This window comes from Fundulus heteroclitus, unplaced genomic scaffold, assembly GCF_011125445.2.
Source record: "Fundulus heteroclitus isolate FHET01 unplaced genomic scaffold, MU-UCD_Fhet_4.1 scaffold_60, whole genome shotgun sequence".
In the NCBI taxonomy this organism is placed as follows: Eukaryota; Metazoa; Chordata; class Actinopteri; order Cyprinodontiformes; family Fundulidae; genus Fundulus; species Fundulus heteroclitus.
In genome coordinates this window covers 1,066,086-1,087,690 of record NW_023397033.1, presented here as the reverse complement: position 1 = coordinate 1,087,690, position 21,605 = coordinate 1,066,086, and the positions used below count along the sequence as shown (strand labels likewise).

General features: G+C 40.0%; 1 protein-coding gene across 2 annotated transcripts in view; it reads right to left on the bottom strand.

Moving 5' to 3' along the window:
- nf1a (neurofibromin 1a) overlaps positions 1 to 21,605 on the bottom strand; it is a gene marked incomplete at its 3' end in the record, with an annotated part of 324,294 nt that overhangs the window by 268,663 nt on the left and 34,026 nt on the right. For both annotated transcript variants that reach the window (XM_036133286.1, XM_036133287.1), the window contains 1 exon segment: positions 12,135 to 12,325. In XM_036133286.1, coding sequence (XP_035989179.1) covers positions 12,135 to 12,325 — 191 coding nt within the window.

Sequence of the window (21,605 nt, the reverse complement as noted above, 5' to 3'; positions counted from 1 at the left end):
ATCAATAGTAGAGTAAGTAGCTGTATTTCATGCTCTTTTGTTTTTAACGACACAGAACCAGCGGCGCTTCGGTGGGCGTGGTTCCTTGCGCTTGAATTCAGGTGCCCAAAATTACGTTACATATAATTTAGGTGCGCACTTTTAAGGGTCATTTTAAGGAACTTGTCACATCAGGGGCTTTAGCTCAGAACCATTTTTCCTTCTCTCCCCTCTAAAGGAGCCCTTTACAGTCTTCATTTATGCATTTTACCCACTGTTTATCCAGCAGCTGGATCAGCGTAAAGACGCAGCACTAACGAACCCCTGCGTGCTTTAAGTGTGGCAGCTGAGGGAAAAATGTTGGACGGTATAGGCTTGATGAAACTCTGCCTTATTCACTAATGAGACCAACATGGATAGAATAATGATAATCTGTAGTGTTTTCTTATTGCCTGGATGCAAATCTGATAATTCATATTGTGCCTTTTATAATAAACTCAATATTTTCCTATCAAAGGTAGGAAAACAAAGATTTCTCTTCCAGGGTCCAGTCAGCCACGCCACCAACCCCCCCCCCCCCCCCCACCAAATTAACATAATCTCACTCTTAATTTTTGGTAGAAATTGAGAGGTCTGGTGAGGATTAATATTTTGGCCGGTAAAAAATATGCCTGTTTTATTACATCTACCGGCCAACTTGGACCGGTGAATCAGGAAGTTAATTTCAGACACTGATTGTGTCCCCCCGAACTTAAATTATTCTCTCTCTTTCTCTGATTGTATGTGCATGTGTGTGGTTCATTCACCCCTCGACGATAAGTAATGGTTGGAAATACGTCAGCAAAATATGAGGATTTGCATGTAAGTGACAGCAAACGTCTTGGTTTTATTAAACTAATGATATTCACATTCAGAGATGACACTCAAACTTGCAGTGCTAAGGTCAAATGCTAATTCAATGTAATGTAATGTTGCAATGTACCAGTTCCCATTCAAAAACAATGCTAAACACACCTAAGTCGTAGAAAAACTTGAAGACTCGGGTTAGACACACCACCATCCACTTATCCCACTTAACTGATGGTAGCATAGCTGACATATCTGCATAAACTAATAAAACAATAATTTTATCTCTTTAAAAACATCTAAATATGATTTATTAAGTGGACATACATCAGTTGGACATTTTATCTTTTTCAGCTTCTACCTGTAGACAATCGTAGTAAATTGTTTAATTTAAATAATAATGGGATATTCTCAGGTTTTGATGCTAAAAACAGAAGAATCTAACTTGGTTAAATGTGTTCTGGTCAAAATCTATCATATTTATAATCTTTACCATAAGTTACACAGACATACATGATGTAAAAAATTTGCCTGAGTTTTATACTGTATAATTTCCTAGTCATGCTATTGGATCTTTTAGTGAATGCTGCAGGGTCAGAGCTGACCAAGGGGTAGCGAATGTTGAAATAGCTCAATACATGTTTACAGTGTGTGAAAAACAGATTGAGGAAGTTTTATTTCTGCAAAAAGTGTCCACAATCAAAGGTTTCAAGCTTCTGCATGTCTTTGAGATATAATTACAAAAAAATGTTGACTGTAACCATACTGATATTTTATTATCTCACAAGTCTTTGAAGTTAAACATATTTGTTATTTTCTGAGTGTTTAGGACTGAACGGCTATGGCGTGATGTCAGAACCTGTGTGACCTCAAAATACTACAGCCCACTACACAACCTAGAGACTGATCACCTTCTTGTTATTTTCTCCAGGGGTTAGTTTCATGATTGGGAATAAGGGACGGATTTGCCCTTTATCTATTCTGGTTTGTTTTGCTTATGTTATAATGCATCTTACATAGAATATTACTCAACAGTACTGACTGGAATATCTCACTTGTAAAAGCATCAAAGAATAATGAGGGAAAGTGTATACCCCCCCCCCCTCCTCCCCCAAAACTAATGAACATTTCCTCTCCTTTACAGAGGACCTTTTTGCAGTTCACGTGACACATGAAGGCTGGAACAACCATCCAATTAGGACGGAGGGTAATCGAACTCCGGAGCAGCCCTGGCATACCGGAAGGATGGTTTACCTGATGGATCAGCCAGAGAATCTTTGGGGTTTTGTCTCATTTTGTAAAATACCATGTTTGAGCTTTTATGATCAAATAAGTGTATTTAATGTACAGAAAATGTTATTTACATTGCAGACCAAAAAGTCAAAAAATTGGCCTATACAGCTATAATATAAATTCATAAATGGCAAGTGTAATATTATGATATATCATCATAGTAATGATAGTGACTGTATCACAGTACACAAATGGCTAATGTGATACCTGTGGGAAACACTGAGGCCTCATTTATTTCTACTTGTTAGTTTATTATCTCAAGCTACAAAGTGATGGGGTAAACACTGATGTCTCTTAGCAGGGAGATTGCCCTTTATTTTCCTTCTACTGTCCAAATGCATGCATGTTATTTTGATTATTTAAAAATTATTCCTAGCAGGGTAGGTGAGATGTGATTTCACTCTGTGAAATGCTTAAAACCTTATTCCTGATTGCAGCTTTGATCTGCTTGTAACCCCATCATAAAATAAATGGGGAAACTAGGGCTGGACGATATAGAAAAAAAGCTTATCGATAAAATTAAATGCATATTGATCGATATCGATAATTATTGAAAATATTTAAAACCATATTTTATGTGCAGCTCTTCCTGGACATTTTATGATATTGCTAAATAATTTTATTTTAATAAAGAACACAAACACAGAATTCCAATTAAATCTTTATTTAACCAACTTTTTTAACCATAACATAATTTTTTTAAAGAGAAATAACTTAAGAGACCTGAGTTATGTTATTAAATACTGACAAAAAATAAACTAAAGTGACCAGTAAAATGACCAAAATAAATATACCAAATAAATAAATAAAATAGCCTATTTAGGTGGGAATAGTACACTAGTTACTTCTCAGGTTTCATAATTGAGAGGCTGACGCATGGCTGAGGTCCGAGGTGGTGGCGTGGGAGGACACAGATTGCTGCTCATTTTGCACTGATTCTCTGCACTAGTTGCACAATTTAGGGAGCGCTGTTCGAGAAAAACTTGCGTCCCGGAACTTTATATCACGGATCAAGAGTGGCGAGTAGTTGTTTGAAGCCAGGTTTTTCCAACCGCAGACAACAGCAGCATATCCATCACTATGAAGCACGTTACTGCATGCGTGAAGTCCTTATGCCGCTTGGACGCTTTGTCATTTTATCACAAAGAAGGGAGCCCAGTTTAGCTGCTATACCTGCTTTATTTTGGAAGAACTTCCAGAAGATTCCTACGAAGACGCGGAGCGGCTGAAACTGCTCGTGGGGCTGAAACTGCTCGCGGGGCTAACACAGCTCGCGCTGCTGCGGTAATAAGCGGCTAAGCAGCTTACGTGATGAAACAAGTTGGTTATGTTACCAGACTTTGTTTTTACCAGTTCCTTGCAAGTTTTACAAATCACTGTGGTTTATTTCTGTCAGACTGGCGAACTAGTAAAACCCGTTTTGGGACCGTTTCCTCCGCCGCTCCTTGCTGTGACATATTCACATGCTTTGTGTTGTGGTTTGAGAGGGCAGCATTTTGTGACGGCGTGCCTGGGTCCGCGATTACGATTGGTCGAGAGGAAGTAGCGACTGTAGCATCAACTAATATGATAGGCTGAAAGGAAGGAAGGAAAACTGTTTCTATTGAACTTTTATCGACCCTATTTTTTCCTATCGCGCCACACGTCTATCGATCAATATATATTGTTATTGAATTATCGTCAAGCCCTAGGGGAAACTAATGTTCAAGTCCCTTGCTCCAATCTTACTGTAACTCTTCCAGTGTATATTGTGACAGACATTTCAGGGGACTTTCCTTAAACAAAAACCTTTGTGTAGAATATATATCATTTTAGGTCACATAACTGAACACAAGATTTATTGTAATATTTGTCAGGGTTTAGTTTTTGTCTTGCTCCTGTTTCCTGTGAGTTTTCAGTTTAACATCCTCTTGCTCAGTTTACCCTCCACTCCTTCAGTAATCAGTCACACCGTTAGGCTTTAATTAGACAAAATCCATTTTACCTGCCAGCCTCCCTTCTTAACCCTCACTCCGCCTTCACTTCCCCGCTGGTCCGTCTACAAATCTTCAATCTCCTGATGCTCAGTAAGAGATACTCCTACATCTTCCTGAGTTTCAACCTTCTGCTGCCTTCCAGGCCAAGATCTTCCCACGTTTGGCTGAGCTCCAGAGTTCCCCGTGTCAACCCGCTACCCCCCCAGCTTTTTTCCCCTCTGTTGGACTAATCCAATTTGTTTTTGTTTTAAAAAGGAGATCCAAGAGTCTGACATTGACTGGGACGTTGCTGCTGAGTATGATGGACATGTGGATGGTGCAATAGTGGTCCCTGAATTTCCATGTCCACTCAATGAACAGCAACTGGCTGAGGTGCAGTTGCTGCTTGAAAATGAAGCCGAGAGTGATACTACAGAACCTTTTCTACTTTTTGCTTTGTCAGGTGCTAAGTAGCCTATAAATGAACAATGACATATTTGGACCCAACATAAATAAACATTGCCCATTATGGCCACGACTGCTTTTTTCTATTCAATACAAAAAAACAGAGGGCAATAAAAGCTTAATGGTTTGTCTTTAAATGGATTTCCAGGCGCAAATTTATACTGAAATAATTATGCTCAAAGGTCAGTACTTTAAACTGTGATGAACTGGTGATCTATCCAGAGTGTAAGCTTCTTGCCTGTAGCTTGTTGATAGACTCAGAGCAACCTAAACAAATTAATACAGTAACTTTTCTTTTTTGGTGGGTGGGGGGGAGATTATGCACAAGTAATGCACTATTTTCTGGCTGCTGATGTCTGATTCAGACAATATCCCTGGATTTATTTGGACATTTTAATTGGTTATCATCCCAGTCATGCAAGACCATAGAAAATGTTAAACTTGCAGGAGAGCTTGGGTTCCAGGAAAATCAGAGGCACAGTTAATGCTTTAAAGAAGGTTCCTTAACATTTCCACTGGAGCTTATGGTAGGCCCTTTTTGTGTATCCTACCTTGAGTATCAGATTTAATTATAAATGCTGATTTTTAGAGATAGATGGAATGTTATTTGAATTACCATGGAAAATAAGCTAAAGTAGTTTTGAGTATGGCTCACAGTGGAACATGTAACAGGTTGAAAAAGTTGTTTTTAAACTTGCAAGGTAATGTAATTCTTGAAAACTAACCCTTACATACCGTTAATGTGTCTTCACATTAGTTAATTTTATTTTCAACTTGGATAGAGTGGGGATTAAAGTATTGTCACAGTTTTTTGTAACTCATAAAAACAAATACACAGCAGACTGGCAAGCAAATTTATTTATAAATTCATACACTGGCTTATTCATACTGCAATCAGTGAAAGTTTGGATGCACTTTCAGTTGAATCCAAGATAAAGTTCTGTATTCTGTATTTAAATAATTTTGATTCAGGGGGGTGGGGGGAAATAACTAGATGACTCCTATTTGAATTGTGCTTATTGCCGAAGGAGCAGAGACTTGTAGTGAACCCTTATAGTCATATCGACTATTTAATTGTTAACAGAGCGGATCTGGGTACTCATTTCGGAGATAGACTTAATACTAGGTAAAACTAGGTGGTTGCCTAGGGCCCCAAGTTCCTGGGGACCGCATAAAACTTCTTTTATAAAAATGTGTTTAATCTAGATATTATTTTTAGCACGTTATGTTTTTGAGTAAATTACTTTTGCTAAAATCCCTTAAAAATTGGTTATTGTAATATGTGCCTTGGGACCCACCCTTGAGTCTCCACTACATTGGATCAGTACATCTTACTGCGCAAATCAGCAGGACCCAGAAGACAGCACAGCATATGAAAAACAGAAAAGCAGAGCAGACTAGCCTTGTGTCCGAACCCTCTATGGGAGCTTCCACCTGGTTTGCATCATGATGTGAAAATAATCTTGTCCTTAACTCCACATTATAAAAATAAGATAGGGTTATAATGTTTGATCAATTTAGCTATATTAAATTACGTTTTGGTGAACTAATTAAAAGGTCCTTCAGATCAAAACATTGTTTCAAATTCTTGCAGCCGGTTCAATTATATCATGTAGACAGAAAGTGTTGCAAAATATAACAAACTGATGCTAATATATAGTACTAGTGAGTGTAAAAGTCAGACCCCTTTTTTATATTTAACATGCAACTCTGAGTTTTTTTAAATGTGCACTGTTAATAAGAAAAACTATCACAAGCAATCACAAATGTACCATTAATTAGTAAACTGTTTTGTCTTTTTGTATATGTAATATAAAGTAAAAACAAAGTATTAACACTGATGGATGACGAGCTGTCAGTACAAAGCTTCCTGACACTACTTCCTGTGTGATCATGTCTGCAAGGCCCAATCAGGAGGAGGCTTACAGAAGAGGTTTGTCTCCGCCCAACCTGTCAAAACACATTTTCCTTCGCGCGATGAGAAAATCAGTCCGAGCACAGAGAAGCTTTTGAGCGCACAGCTGTCCTCCAGCACGGCCACTGGATAAAAAAAAAATTGTGCGCGCGGTGAGATCCGGAGCGCGCGTGGGAGGAGCTGGCGTACACGGAGAGCGTTTTTCTCCTCTCGAAGGGGCAGTTTCTCGCGCGACGGTAGATAAACCATGCGCAGAAATAGTTTACCATACATGCGAATATGTTTATTTTGCTTCTGAGACTTATGACATAAATGTGATTCCATGAGGCTTTAAATATAATTTGAGAAGCAATATATGAGAAAATACATGAGGAGAAAATGAGAATTTATGTGCAAGGCTCATGGCTTTTGATTTAATACATGTATAAACTTAAGGTAGAATGGGTACTTTGGCTCTGATCCAAACTGTATGAAATTGAATTGGATATGATGTGCTTTTCTAAGAGAAATTTTTGACTAGAACTGTAACGCAGCTAAAAGAGGAAATTTGAGGAGCTTCAAGATATCAAAAGGCCACGTTAAACACGTCATCTGTTGCTCAATTATGTGATGTTATCTGGTTACGCTAAGCTGAGGTGAACTCAGCGCGACAATTTAACTTGAATAGACACAAAAAGATATGCTAAAACAAATCTGACCATGAGGTAAACATTGGGGAGAGATTGCTCGACTGGCTTGGGGTGTTTTGGCTACAGGATGATGTCTACAGGGAACTCTTAATTATTGAAGGACACAAAGTGTCTACAAACAGATCAATTAAATGTAGCCTGCTCATATAATAAGTGCATACTTAGATTGTAAATACATGAAAGGGCTTACTGCACATATGTCAAAGTCAAGGCCCGATGAATTATCTATGGGCCCCTGGAAGATATTTAATTACTATTAGAACCGGCCCACAGGGCTGGCGTTTTGCACCAATATGGCCCCACACTCCGTCTTTGACACAAGGGGGAGCAAGCAACTCAAAAACCCAAACAGCAAACCAATCAAGCCCAAGATGTTTTATTACAACAAAAGCCACCGTAATAGTGGCATGATAAAACAGTCCCTTTCCCTTTTTTAAAAGTCCAAGATTCAATAATGGTCCTTAAAAGTCACCATTTATCATTCGCTTATAATGCTCCTTCTGGTGGAGGCAATCCATCTACAGCGCACCCTGTTGCTGATCAACAGCTGATTCTGCGGCACTCCAGCACTGTTCCACTCTTCGGTGTGCCACACCCATTTTCAGACCAATCCAACTAAAAGAAAGAAGCAGGAAAACTCCAGCATCCCCGCACCAACACTCCGTCGGAATACACTCCGAATACACTATCACTCAATCCTGAGGATTCCCTCAGCTCAGAGTCTAAGCCTAAACATTGATAAACTGTACAAAAGATGAGACACCACCAAGTATCAGGCTCTGCCTCAGACAAGTGAACATCACAGAGCAGTAACGTATGTTTTAGTTTTTAATCAGTTAAATTTTTACATTTCTTTCAACATGACAGGATTTTTCTTTGAATGAATTGCCATAGATTTTATTGTCTTTATTCATATTTATTTTTCAGTTAAGTGGTGATGGGTAGGATCATGGAGCAGCACAATAATGCATTTTCAGTTTATGATGCATGCATTTTATTTATGCATTTTTCTTGATATTAAGAAACATATTTTTGTCATGTTCTGTTCTGGTTTACGTATATTATTTGGTTAAGTAGCTCTTTCCAGCCTCTGGGTTTAATTCTGTTTTGGATTGTAGTTTAGCCTCTTTTTTGTGTTAGTCAGCCCTGTTTAGCTCTGATTTTAGTTCTGTGCTTGGTTTGTTCGGTTTTATCTTAGGTCTTAGGTTTATTTTCTAGTGTCCTGTCTGCTCCTTTAATCACTCCCACCTGTCCTTGACTAGTTTCCTTCAGCTCACCTATCTGTCCGCCTATTTAAGCCTGCTTTAGTTGTCTGCTCCCCGTCTGTTTGTCTCTTGGCATCCATTCATTCGTTGCCTCAGTCTGGTCCCTTTTGGTAAGAACCCTCAGCACCTTGATCCTGTGTATTTTCAACCTATCCTGTCTGTTCTGCCCAGTTCTGTTCGCTGCCAGTTTGTTGTCATGGATGTCTGCCTTACGATCTGTTGGATTCTGTTCACCCATCTGTTTCCTTCTAATAAACACCATAAAACGCATGGAGACCATGTCTGGCTGAATACCGGGTTCATCCCCACTCAGATCATTACAATTTTGTTTTTAAAAACAATTTCATTTTTTGCTGTTTGCCTGTTGAAAATGTTTTCCCTTGGGGTTACTGACAGAGCCATAACTAAATATTGCTTTATTCTTTTATTGTACAGAACATGCAATTTTTTTTTGAAGGAAGTTTGTTTTTGTCTGTTGAAAATTGTTTCACTTGAAATTTATGACAGATCCATTAGAAAATGTTGCTTTACTAATTTAATTATTAAATAATATACACTGTGTTAGGTGTTGGTTCAATAGGTTATGTGTAATCACTTTAATATGTTTTAATACCAGTCCGGCCCTCGGCTTGTAGCAAATTAGTTTTTTCGGCCCTCTGTATATTTGACTTTGACATCCCTGGCTTAGAGGATCTTGTGTTTTATTTATAGAGTTGTGGTCTGTTAGGCATGAAGGTCAAACGATGTTCTAGGGCGGAGTTTCCGGCCTTAGGAAAATGATGGGAGCTTCAGATCTGAAGGACTAATATTCTAACTTTAATTTTTTCTGTATAGCTCAAATATTGATCTTAGCTTTGGTTTAGACAGTGTTCTCGATGTGCTGAATTACTGGGGAAAAACTATAAGCATTGCTTGTAGTGATGAATAATTATGTTTGACAAAGTGTAAATCAGTTCACTTTAAAGTTTTACCTTAGACCAGGGGTTCCCAAACTTTTTTAGCCACGCACCCCCAAGATATATATATATATATACGGTTGCAGTTACAACTCAAATGTTGTAACAAAGCTTCTAAATCTGAGTCTGACGCACAATTTATGCCGCAAAATAGAAACACAAAGTAGTTTGATTTGTGTCCAATGACGAGCGAGCGAGAGAGAGAAAACTGGTGAAGCAGCAGAGAGTAACAATAACTCTATCGCTCCATAAAGATTTTTCTGATTGTTTTACAGCGGTTACCTTCAGCAGGTAAACACGCCCACGGCAACACACCTCGGCCCATTTCTGTCTGAATATGCGCTAAAACTGCCTCTTTAAAACAAACTGCACAGTGCAGTCTGTGCCTGTTTGAATCGCAATAAAAAGTATTACAGATCTGTGCGTGAGCATAGTCAAGAAATCGCGTCTATCACCGCTAATCCCCCCCAGGACCAGCGGTAATGACAGCAGTGTGTGTGTCATGCGCGTCAGAGCTCGTCACCGGTTCAAAGTCGCGGCACTTTGAGCAGCAGCGCTGTTTGTAGGCCCTGCGCGATCCATAGAGACAGAGTCACTCAATTTAATCTCGTAAATAAAACTTTCGGCCCAAATTAAATGTTTCCTCTGCTGACATAAACAACATAGGAGAGAAAAAAAGACATTCTGATTCTGGCTCGTTTTCTTCTCCCGGATCCATTGTGATTCTCTCCTCTATTGCCTCCAATTTCTCTCTCACTCTCTTCCTCTCCTCTTTAATTACTAACTTTCACCTTAGATGTCTCACCTGTTTCCCTGATTTCAGCCTATTGAGCATATTTGCGAGAACAATTGAAGCAGAGACCACAAGCCATATGTGCATATACAGCACAATGCAGATTTTTCATCTTAAAATGAAGCGTAGAAGAAGATTTCTTCTAAATAAATACATTTTCGTGTTAATAATGTATCGTTCCGTTATGACACCCAAGCACCAGACCGAGGTTTTGCTGCTAACATTTTATTTTAGGATGAACAGGACAGGAAAGCTTTCACTCCGGTACCCCCGAATCACGACTCCTCTCCCTGGAAGCCACACATTTCTTGCGGTATGACCCCAAAGCAATCTGTTTTCACAGTTTTCACCTCGCGCACCCCCTAGTGGCAGCCCGCTCACCCCCAGGGTTTATATTTAAAGGCCATACAAGCAGTGGAGTCACTTGGTAAAAAGAACCAGAACAAAGTCTGAAATAAGTCAATCTATATATTAATGAGACAGAGATAACTGTGCTCCTTGGGAGACATTTTCCTTTGTTTATTTTCTTGTATTTTGGTTCTTTGTTAAATTTTTTTGGCATCGGCAGTAACAAAACGTGACTTTATTCAAGGTAATTATGCAAATAATTTGAAAGGAGATGTTTTAAAAACAATATTACTAAAAAAGAAAGAAAATATGCTGTTTGCTATACTGGTCCCAGGATCAGCCAGAACTTAGAAACATCACATTAAACTGACACTAAGAGGACCAGGTTTTGACTGCATGCCTTATCCAATAATAACATAAATGTTTTTGTTTTTTTTTTGTGAGCTATTTGCTTTCCAGAAGCTGGACGATCCTGAAATGCCACCTTTCTTCTAACAGAAAACTATGAGAAGTGAGCTTTTGCAGGAGTATGGTAAGAAGTCATAATCAAATTTAGACATGCAGGGATAAGCAAAAATTCTGTTTTATTTTTGACTATGTATATAAAGAAGACATTTATTGTGAAATAAATAGCTTATTTAAATTTTGAAGGGATTCACAACTGGGGGAAAGGTAAAGACAATCTTGTTACTTTTTAGGGAATACTGTGGTTAAAATTTAGTTTGTGTCTATTTTACCGACTACACTACGGATGAAGAAGATGGACAATGTTTGTATGAGACAATGTGATTTTGGAAAATTTCCTTTGGCAAGATTGCTGGCAGAGTTCATTCTGCTTTCATAAATGAGAATTGGAGGATGGGGGTTCATGGAAGAATGATGTTGCTGGAAGGATGGTGTGCAGCTGATCAGAATTCAGACATGGGGGCCATGAAAAGGACACTGAAAATGGACAACTAATGGCAGGGGCTAAAACGCAAGTGTTAGGAAATCTTCAACGGACCTGTCAGCAACAGAAACAAAGATGAGTTTGGCAACACAGCTTCTGCATTTCACTTCAGATTTTCTTGTACACAATTAAAAACAAAATGCAAATTAGAAAACACATTGATGAATGTGTTAAGGTGAAAAGAGGCAACTTGAAGATATAATAAGCTTCATAAAACACAACGTGCCTGAGAAGAAATAGGGGAAACAGCTAAGAAAATTGTTTTGCACAATATTTGTTTACATGATGGAATCAAAGGGCAACTTAATGAATAATAAGACAATAACCAGGTTTGTGCATATTGGTAATACATGACAACAAAATGCTCACAATAATAGTTTCCTTAGATTCTCAACAATTACAATATTAATGCAAATTTGATCTTGTGCTGTTAGTGGGCCTTTCACCATCACAAGCTAAATTTGGCTACATTTTCTAAATGCAAAAGTTAATCTGCCAAGTCACAAAAAAACCTTCTTTGTACTTTTATTTGTTAAATTGATATTTCCATAAAATTAAAATCCCAATTCTAATGTCTTTTACAAAAAACAACATTTACCATGAACATGATTTTTTTCATCTCTGGTTTCAAAGAAGCATGAGAACAATATAAAATAATGATGTACTGGGTAATTAGCTTACCTGGTAGAAATGCGGCTAAAAACAGCATTGAAGTTGTTGCAGCTCAATGAGAACAAGACAGCTGAAGCCGAGGAACGCAGCTCAGCAGCGTGCTGGTGACCTTCACGAAATGTGTGAATGAAATGGCATATCTCTGGCAGCAACTGTTTCACCAACATAGTCTCATCCAGACGCAAGCAGTCTTTAGATTGCTGATGAGATAGGGCAGAGAAGGAAAGAAGTTAACAATTTAATCTGATTAAATTTCATTTAATCTGATTCTCCAGTCAAAATAGTGGAAGAGCTTTGATTCAACGATGAAAGCCATAAAATCCATCATAGTCTCAGGGTGTCCCACAGACAGTGACGTGCTTAAAAGCGGTGCACTTACAGACATCACATCGTCAAAGGAATGTCTCAAGCACACATTGGAAACATGTTAAGTTTCATAAGCAAGAGCACATTGTAGCAGAATGTGCTATTATATTTTACCATGTTGTCATTTCTTTCTATAGACTGAAATTCGGAATTGTGCTGGCACCATTTCTGTTCATCCTCTAGATTGCAGACTTCTCCATCACCTCCCCAGGATGCCACTTTCAGAAGTTTTATGGGGGGACCCTGCCACAGTCAGTCTCACCACAGATGAGGGAAGACTCAGAGTACAGACAGTGGATAAAAAAATTTGTAGAGTGGTGCCAGCAGAACTATCTGATGTAAAAATGAAAACTCATTAAAATATTTAAAATGAAAAGGGAAAACAATGGAGCTGGTAAGTACCGAAAAATTAAAAAGTGGTCTTTCCATAAGGAAAGTACAGCTTTAAAGGACGTTTGTAAGAGGTACTACGTACAAAAAAACATCTTTCCTGGCTGTTGCCATATTGGAATCCGAACCTCTTGTTTTTATATTGGAATCCTAACTTTTTCGACTGTGTTAACTGCAACGTCATTTACTCGGGTTTACCTAATTTCCAGCAGCACTAGAGTCAGGGACCTAAAAAGGCTGATAAAAGGCTCAACCTGATAAATAAGGCTGGTTCTGTTCTGGGGACGATTGTGGAACCTCTGGAGATGGCTTCTTCAGATTGGTTGCAAAACGGACCACTACAGGAGATCTTTCCTGCCCATAGCCATCACCATCTATAATAACTCCTTGACAAAATGAGTTACATCAACATTTAATTTCCCTTTGGGATGAATAAAGTATTTTTGATTTTGAATTAAAACAGGACCAGAATAAGGAGAAAGATGAGAGCTTGAAACAGCTAACTCTGATACAAAGACGAGCATAGCCGCAAATGCTCATGCTAACATCGATTTTAGGAGGTGTAAACCAGACATTCAATCCATCATTATGAATGGGGGCAGGGTGGAGATGGTGCCAAATTTCAGGTTCCTGGGCACCTTCATCACTGTAGACCTAACCTGGAATGCAAACTCCACTTCAATCCTGAAGAAGGCACAGCAGAGACTGCACTTCCTGAAAACTGAGGTCTTGGGTTCCTTCTATTGTTGCTATGTGGAGTCGGTGTTGAGTAATGGCATCTCGCTGTGGTTCTCCAGCTGTACTGTAGTAGAGAGGAAGCAGCTCCAGAGGGTCATAAACACTGCCCAGAGACTGATTGGAAAAACAGTATCTACCTAAGGGCTGTTGTCATTTATTTTTTATAGGGCTGTCAAAATAACGCGTTAATTTCGATTAACTAATCAAAAAAAAAATAATGGATTAAAAAAATAACGCATATTAATCAATGTCATATAGGGTAGGTTACTGCTATTGTTTTCATCCGGGTTTTTCGCGTCTGCGCGCCAGACTGGAAGGCAGAAGGCGAGCACAGTGGCAGACGCAAACAGAGCAAACGACGAGTTCTCGACGTATTTTTCTTCTTTAGAAAACGTATCACAAGATCGTTTTAAGAGTAAGTTGATGGTATCAATTGCCAGATACCATCCAGATAGTGAGTCTGTGAATTAACGATTTAGTCCGCCCCGGTGGCCAAATGCATTATCATTATTCAACGGCTGTATCTCCTCGCTGCATTGACCGATCTGCACTAGATTTTTTGTGAGTTGTGGGCGAGCACTGCCCAACACGTTCGTGTGTATCGACCGGTGGACGGGCGGGGAAAATGCGTGACAGTTTCTGCGGTGGCTGGCGGCCGGCGGTGCGCGAACCCCCGCGGTGGCCAATAGGCCAGAGCGGCGCTTGGCTGCAGGGCCGATCGACACCACTTGCGGCTTTAATTATTTAAGCAGAACAATGACCAGTGCAAAATTACGTTGTATTTACCGGAGATGAAGTGTAGACTGCAAATTCTGTCGGGGTATGATGGCTCCCCCAGTCGATTGGGATTGTCTGTCTGCATCCTTTTCATTGAAAATATAAATTTCTTTCGTCTTTCTTCGTCCTTCAGTAAACGAAAGAAACGTACATCCAATGATTTGGAATGCCTCTGTGTGCAACCGGGAGCACAACAAGTCGTAGGCATTGTTTACATTTTGAAAATTAACTAACTAAAAGCATGCTCTAATTCACCCGTTTTGTCACGGTGTTTGGCGAGAACAGTCCTGCTTTTGCCTACCGGCGTAACCCGGAAGTAGCGCGGATGTCACTTGTAAAGTGTTGATATTGAGAAGTAGCGCGGATGTCACTTGTAAAGTGTTGATATTGAGGGGAGTGTTCATTTATTTTCATTGTGTCCCCTACATTACTGTGTGCCACATATGCCACAACATGTTAAAACATCTGAAGGCATGAAATGTGAATAAAGGTTTTTTGTAATTTAATGTATCTAATGCTGATTATTCATTGAATCATTTGAATTTAAATATTTAAAATATTTCACAGCAAAAATTATATGCGATTAATTTAGATTAATTAATGACAGAGTATGTAATTAATTAGATTAATTTTTTTAATTGACAGCCCTAATTTTTTTTAAATATATATATATTTATTTATTTACTTATTTAGTTTCCCTGCTTTTGAGAGTTGCTTTTTTATTTCGTTGTGCATTCCTGCACAATGACAATAAATGATTCTGATTCTAACATACATGAATCCAAGTGTGAAATAATGGCAGAGCTAGAAAAACTCAGAAGGAAGAATTTAGAGGGCCACACTCAAACCAAGCATTGTCTGACAAGTCTGGAGTTGTCTGTTAAAGAGATGGGAGACAAGCTAATGACAATCGAAAACAAGACGGCTGAGGTGGAGGGCCGTATTAGCACCAATGAAGACACCATCAGGCACGATGAACAGGCACTTCGATACTTGCTCTGAAAAGAAATGGACAGGACAGCCAAATGCGATGATATGCAAAACAGACTGAGACGAGACAATTTAAGAATATATTGAGTACCTGAGGGACGCAAAGGGCGGGATGTTAAAACTTTTGTTAAGGAATTACTCCAAAATGTTCTCCAACTTCCGCCTGAACTCAACAACATTACCATCAAGAGGGTGCATTGCACGCTCACTGCACAGCCCAAGAGCCTGACAGCTGACAGGAGCTGGGAGTTCACACAAGTGAGTGAAAGAGAGCGGATAAAAGCAGAGATGTCCCACCACAGATGGAGCACCGCCAGAGGGCGACGAGTTAACAGTTCAGAGGAGCTCTCACACTTTGTGATCAAGACCTTCCTGAGCACAAACAACTAAATGTTATCTATGGCGAGTTCATGTAATGGCACAAAACATACGTGGGAAGGGGGGAGGACTGTTCTTATGCTGCATACGGACTGCTCATCTATTGCTTCCTACGTCCTGCAATACACCGCTCTAGTAGACGGACGACAGCAGCCTTAGCACTTCATGTGTTTCCACGGAGGAACGGTCACCGCCCTCTGCCCAAGATACATCGGGGACTGGTCAAATCACGTTTGAGAACTAATGTCTTGAGTAAGACTAAATAATCTGACTGTGGGCCGATTTTCTATTAAGCATGATATTGTTTCACAATAAAAACTCAACCATGGCAAGAACATGTTAGAAAACAAAAGAAAACAGCATGGAGGGTTTCATCAACAATCATCAGCTAAAGCTAACAAGACCGACAGCGAGACCTTCAAGCTTCACCCATGAACATACCATACCAACTTTATTTATGAAGTACTTTATATACCGACAGGACATAAGTGCTGTACACAATCATAAAATACAATGCAATTACGAAATAGAAAGGATCAAATATAAAATACATATTAGAAACAGACACAATAAAACAAAGTGAAATCTCTCAGATTGTGCCAAAAGCCAAAGAAAAAAGATGAGTCTTAAGAAGGGACTTAAAAATAGCAAATGAAGAGGCCTGTCTTATGCTCAAAGGCAGATCATTCCATAGCTTAGGAGCTGCCACAGAAAAAGCACGATCCTCTCTGAGCTTGCACTTTGTCTTTGGGACCCTCAAAAGCAACTGATCAGCTGACCTGAGGGAACAGGAGGGGGTGTAAGAATGTAGCAGCTCAGACAGATAGGGAGGGGCAAGGCTATTAAGAGCTTTAAAAAACAAATAAGAGGATTTTAAAATCAATCCTAAAATGCACTGGCAACCAATGTAAGGAAGCTAAAACAGGGGAAATGTGGTCAAATTTTCGTGTACCTGTTAAAAGACGTGCAGCAGCATTTTATACCCTCTGAAGCTGGGAAATATGTAAATTATTGATTCCTATATAAAGTGAGTTACAGTAATCCAGCCGTGTGGTCACAAATGCATGGATCACTGTTTCAAAGTGCTGTCTGGAAAGAACAGGTTTTACTTTGGCTAGCTGCCTTAAGTGGAAAAAGCTCCTCTATGCTGTCTGCTGGGCCCCTGGCAGCACAGAGCGGGACAGAAAGAGGCTAAATAAGCTGGTGAGGAGGGCCACTTCTGTCCTGGCCTTCACTCTGGACTCGGTGGAAGAAATGGCTGAGAGGAGGGTGTTGTCCAAGCTTACATCCATCATGAACAACACATTTCACCCCCTGCACCAGACTGTAGAGGAGCTGAGCAGCTCCTTCAGTGACAGACTTAGACATCCTGTCTGTAAAAAGGAGCGCTACCGCAGGTCATTCATCTCTGCTGCTATCAGACTTTACAATGCTGCACTATAACTATAATAACTAATGTGCAATAACTAGTGTGCAATTCTATTTAATACCCTGTGCAATACCCTGTGCAATAATCCTGTTAAACAAGTGACTTCAGCTGTATAGTTATCTCACTACTTCACTGTTGTTCTTACCTGGTACCACTTTAATGTACAACGTCGTTCCATTTGTATATAAGTCATCCTAAATCTCTGCTTTATTAGGGTTCCAAGCCCGCAGTGCAAAAAGAACAGGCTATGCAGGGCATAGCCATTCTTCTGCTCTGTGAGAAGAGAACCCTATTGTTTTTCGTCCATTTTTTCATTATATATTAGGGTTCCAAGCCACACAGAGCAGAAAGAACGGGCTATGCAAGGCATAGCCGTTCGTCTGCTCTGTGAGAAGAGAACCCTATTGTTTTTTGTGCGTTTTTTACTTTATTTATTCTTATTATTCTCCGCTGAAACGCGTTGTGCGGTTCATGCGGACTTGTAACGAATCAATTTAATCAGGTATCCGAGTACAGAATGTGCACCGCTACTCAAACCCAGAAATTCAGACCCCTCGACAACTAGGGGGTGCTATAACAAAGGACAATGTGTTTCGGCCTGTAACCACCAAACTACTAGCCTCGTGAGACCATCCTGATCTCGCGAGCTTTCAAGGTTTCACTCGCAGATCAGTCTGGCTACTCTCCGTTAAAGAAAATTTGGAGCCGTTCACCAAACGAACGTCCAATCAGCGTTGGCTTTGAGGCGGGTTGAGGTGTGACGCAACGGGAAGCGCGACAGTTCAGTCTAAAGAACATGGCGGCTTCAGCCGATGAAACTAGCGTTAGCGTGGCTATCGAGCAAGTTTTATCGGAATTACAGAGTATTTCTTGGCTGAGCTAACGAGCCTTTACCTGCAGCAGCAAGAGTAGCTTGGCTTGTGGTTGTGTTACGAGCGACGACGAATCTGATTGGTTCATTTGGCCCGTCTATCACCAGCATAGGCCAATCAGCTAACCAGTATTTTCGCCCCTTCCCAAAATTACTTCAACGGAAGGTTTCCAGATGGATATGCGGAGCAAATCTATCTGGCGGAGTCAGGTAACCAAACTACTGGTCCCACCTTAAAAAACTTCATATCACTTTGTTTATTGGATGATTCTGCATCATAAAGGGAATGGGCACACCCTTCGTTTACTAGCTACTTTTTGCGCTACATAGCTACAAAGGTTAAACCTTTGTTAAACTCCTCCTACATTTTTTGTGCAACTCCATATATAACCGTGTAATGGACAAATAAAAGTTAATGCCCTGGATTTTTTTAATTTTGGCTTTTTCGAAAAGTAATGCTAAAATAAGTGATGGTTAGCTAGCTAGCTCTAAATGTAATTGCTGATTATTCTTAAACCATAACAGATTTTAACATGTCCTTCATCACCCATAGTCCAAATAAGATTTTGCACACGTGTCCCGCATTTGAGGATCGTCCATCACTAGGGGGCGTTGTGATGTCAGGAAATCTACTACGCAAGAATGGCTGATTGGATTTTTACAAAACTTTATTCCCTTCCAGTCATAGCCCTAAACTAAAGTATTAAATATGGTAATGATTGAAACAAGTGGGCGGGGCCTATTTCCAAAAGTGTGAAAAAAACCTTGAAAACTAGAAAAATTCACCTAAAATCAATGTTTCCATGAATAAGGTGTAACAATTCTCTCACTGCATGTATTGAGGTTTTTGAAAGTTTCACACTGTTTTTTTTTTTTAAAGTTTGTAAATTGGAGAAATCAATGTGTTTTCCACAAATATTGTTCCATCCCAATAAAAATGGCCACTATTTGTAAAGCGCATGAAGAATAAACATGGATTTCAGTTTGGTAAAAATCCAGGCGATTTTGACCTATTTACATGTACAGTCATGGCCACAAGTATTGAGAATGACACAAATATTATATTTTCACATGATCTGCTGCCCTCTGGTTTTTATGTGTGTATGTCAGATGTCATCACATACGTACAAAAATACAATTGCAATCATATTATGTGTAACAAAAGCTTTTAATGACAGAATGAGTTAATTGCAGCAAGTCAATATTTGCAGTGCTGACCCCTCTTTTTCAGGACCTCTGCAATTCTCCCTGGCATGCTCTCAATCAACTTCTGGACCAAATCCTGACTGATAGCAGTCCATTCTTGCACAATCAATGCTTGCATTTTGTCAGAATTCCTAGGTTTTTGTTTTTGGGATTAAGATCAGGGGGGTTTCCAGGCCATGGACCCAAAATCTCTATGTTTTGTTCCCTGAGCCAGTTAGATATCACCTTTGCTTTATGGCAAGGTGCTCCATCATGCTGGAAAAGGCATTGTTCATCACCAAACTGCTCTTGGACGGTTGGGAGAAGTTGCTCTGGGAGGACATTCTGGTACCATTCTTTATTCATGGCTGTGTTTTTAGGTAAGACTGTGAGAGAGCCGACTCCCTTGGCTGAGAAGCAACCCCACACATGATTGTTTTCACGATGCTTTACAGTTGGCATGAGACAAGACTGGTGGTAGCGCTGACCTCGTCTTCTCCGAACAAGCTGTTTTCCAGATGTCCCAAACAATCGGAAAGAGGATTCATCAGAGAAAATGACTTTACCCCAGTCCTCAGCAGTCCACTTCCTGTACCTTTTGAAGAATATCAGTTTGTCCCTGATGTTTTTCCTGGAGAGAAGTGGCTTCTTTGCTGCCTTCCTTGAGACCAGGCCTTGCTCCAAGAGTCTCCGCCTCACAGTGCGTGCAGATGCACTCACACCTGCCTGCTGCCATTCCTGAGCAAGCTCTGCACTGCTGGTAGCCCGATCCCGCAGCTGAAACACTTTTAAGAGATGGTCCTGGCGCTTACTGGTCTTTCTTGGGCGCCCTGAAGCCTTTTTGGCAACAATGGATCCTTTGTCCTTGAAGTTCTTGATGATGCGATAGATTGTTGACTGAGGTGCAATCTTTCTAGCTGCGATTCTCTTTCCTGTTAGGCCATTTTTGTGCAGTGCAATGATGACTGCACGTGTTTCTTTAGAGATAACCATGGTTCACAGAAGAGAAACAATGATGCCAAGCACCAGCCTCTGTCCAGTGGTGTCATTCTTACTTAATCGTGACAGATTGATCTCCAGCCCTGTCCTCATCACCACCCACACACTGATAAACGGCGCGACCAACCAGCTTCCAGTTACTGGAAGCGGGGGGGTGGAGGGGGGGTGGAGGGGGGGATAAAGGCTGAGAGGTGACATGGCCACAGGTGGAAATAATTCATTAATTAACTGCAGGAGCAGCGGCAGCAACACTTACCGAGGGAAGTTGTTGTCAGATGTTCTATCCGCTGAACTTTATGACCTGCTGGTTCATAAATCCAAAGAAAACCTTTGACCACCACTATTTTATTCATAGCATCTGTGGGCAGTTTGAGAAGCTCCTCCGAAAGTTAATATGATTGAACGCTGATAAACGTGAGACTGGTGGATGTCGGCTTTGCAAAGACCCGCCCTACTCTCTTTCTGATTGGTTAATGTCCCGACTCTGCCTGGTTTCATTGGTTGAGAGCAGCTTCTGTTTAAAATCTTGGGGGAAAAAAATGCTAGACGGAACTTTTTGTGCTCATTTTCCAAATGACGGAAATCCGTTGCAGCGACGGAGAACTTTAACCCGTGGTGTAAATATTAATTGACAGACATTCTTTACATGATTTTGTAATTTATTTCTTATTTGTTGGTTTGCTTTAAGGTTTTTACCTGCATTGAGACCATTTTGATGACCTGTCTTCACAAGCATATTCAAAAATAAAGAGAAGAAAAAAGGAATCTTGTTGGTTATTGAGTGGAATCCTGCTATTTAGAACTGCGTAATCTCTCCAATCCTTTTTAAGTGGGGAAGCTGCACAAATTGAAGGCATAACTTGACACCATTTTATCATCAGCTTGCTGATTTGCTGATTGTGTTTAATACCAGGCATTTGCTGAACTGCATTTCGGGCAATGTGGCTTTAGGAAAAGGGTTGGAAAACACCTAAAGTGAACTACACATTCGTTCACTTTATTTAGCCCATGCCCTGACCAGAGGTTTGTTTGGATAATTGATTAGCAGGCATGCCACTGCAAAAAGTTCATTATTGGTGCCAACAATATATAAAGGAATAAATGTTCTGAACCCCTTAAGGGTTCAAATTAACTTATTTATAGAGACTAATCTCAGTACAGCTCCCTCTGCTGATGTAGCTTGGGAAGCTCTAAAATCCCAATTTTAGAGCTTCTTATACAATATGGCTCATACAAAAAGAAAACTACACTTGCCAAACAGCCCTGGAGAGAGAGGTTGTTTTTAGCCACATAGTGTCCTCACTAAGACTAAGAAAGTAGAGCACATCACCCCAGTTCTAAAGTCCTTACAATGGCT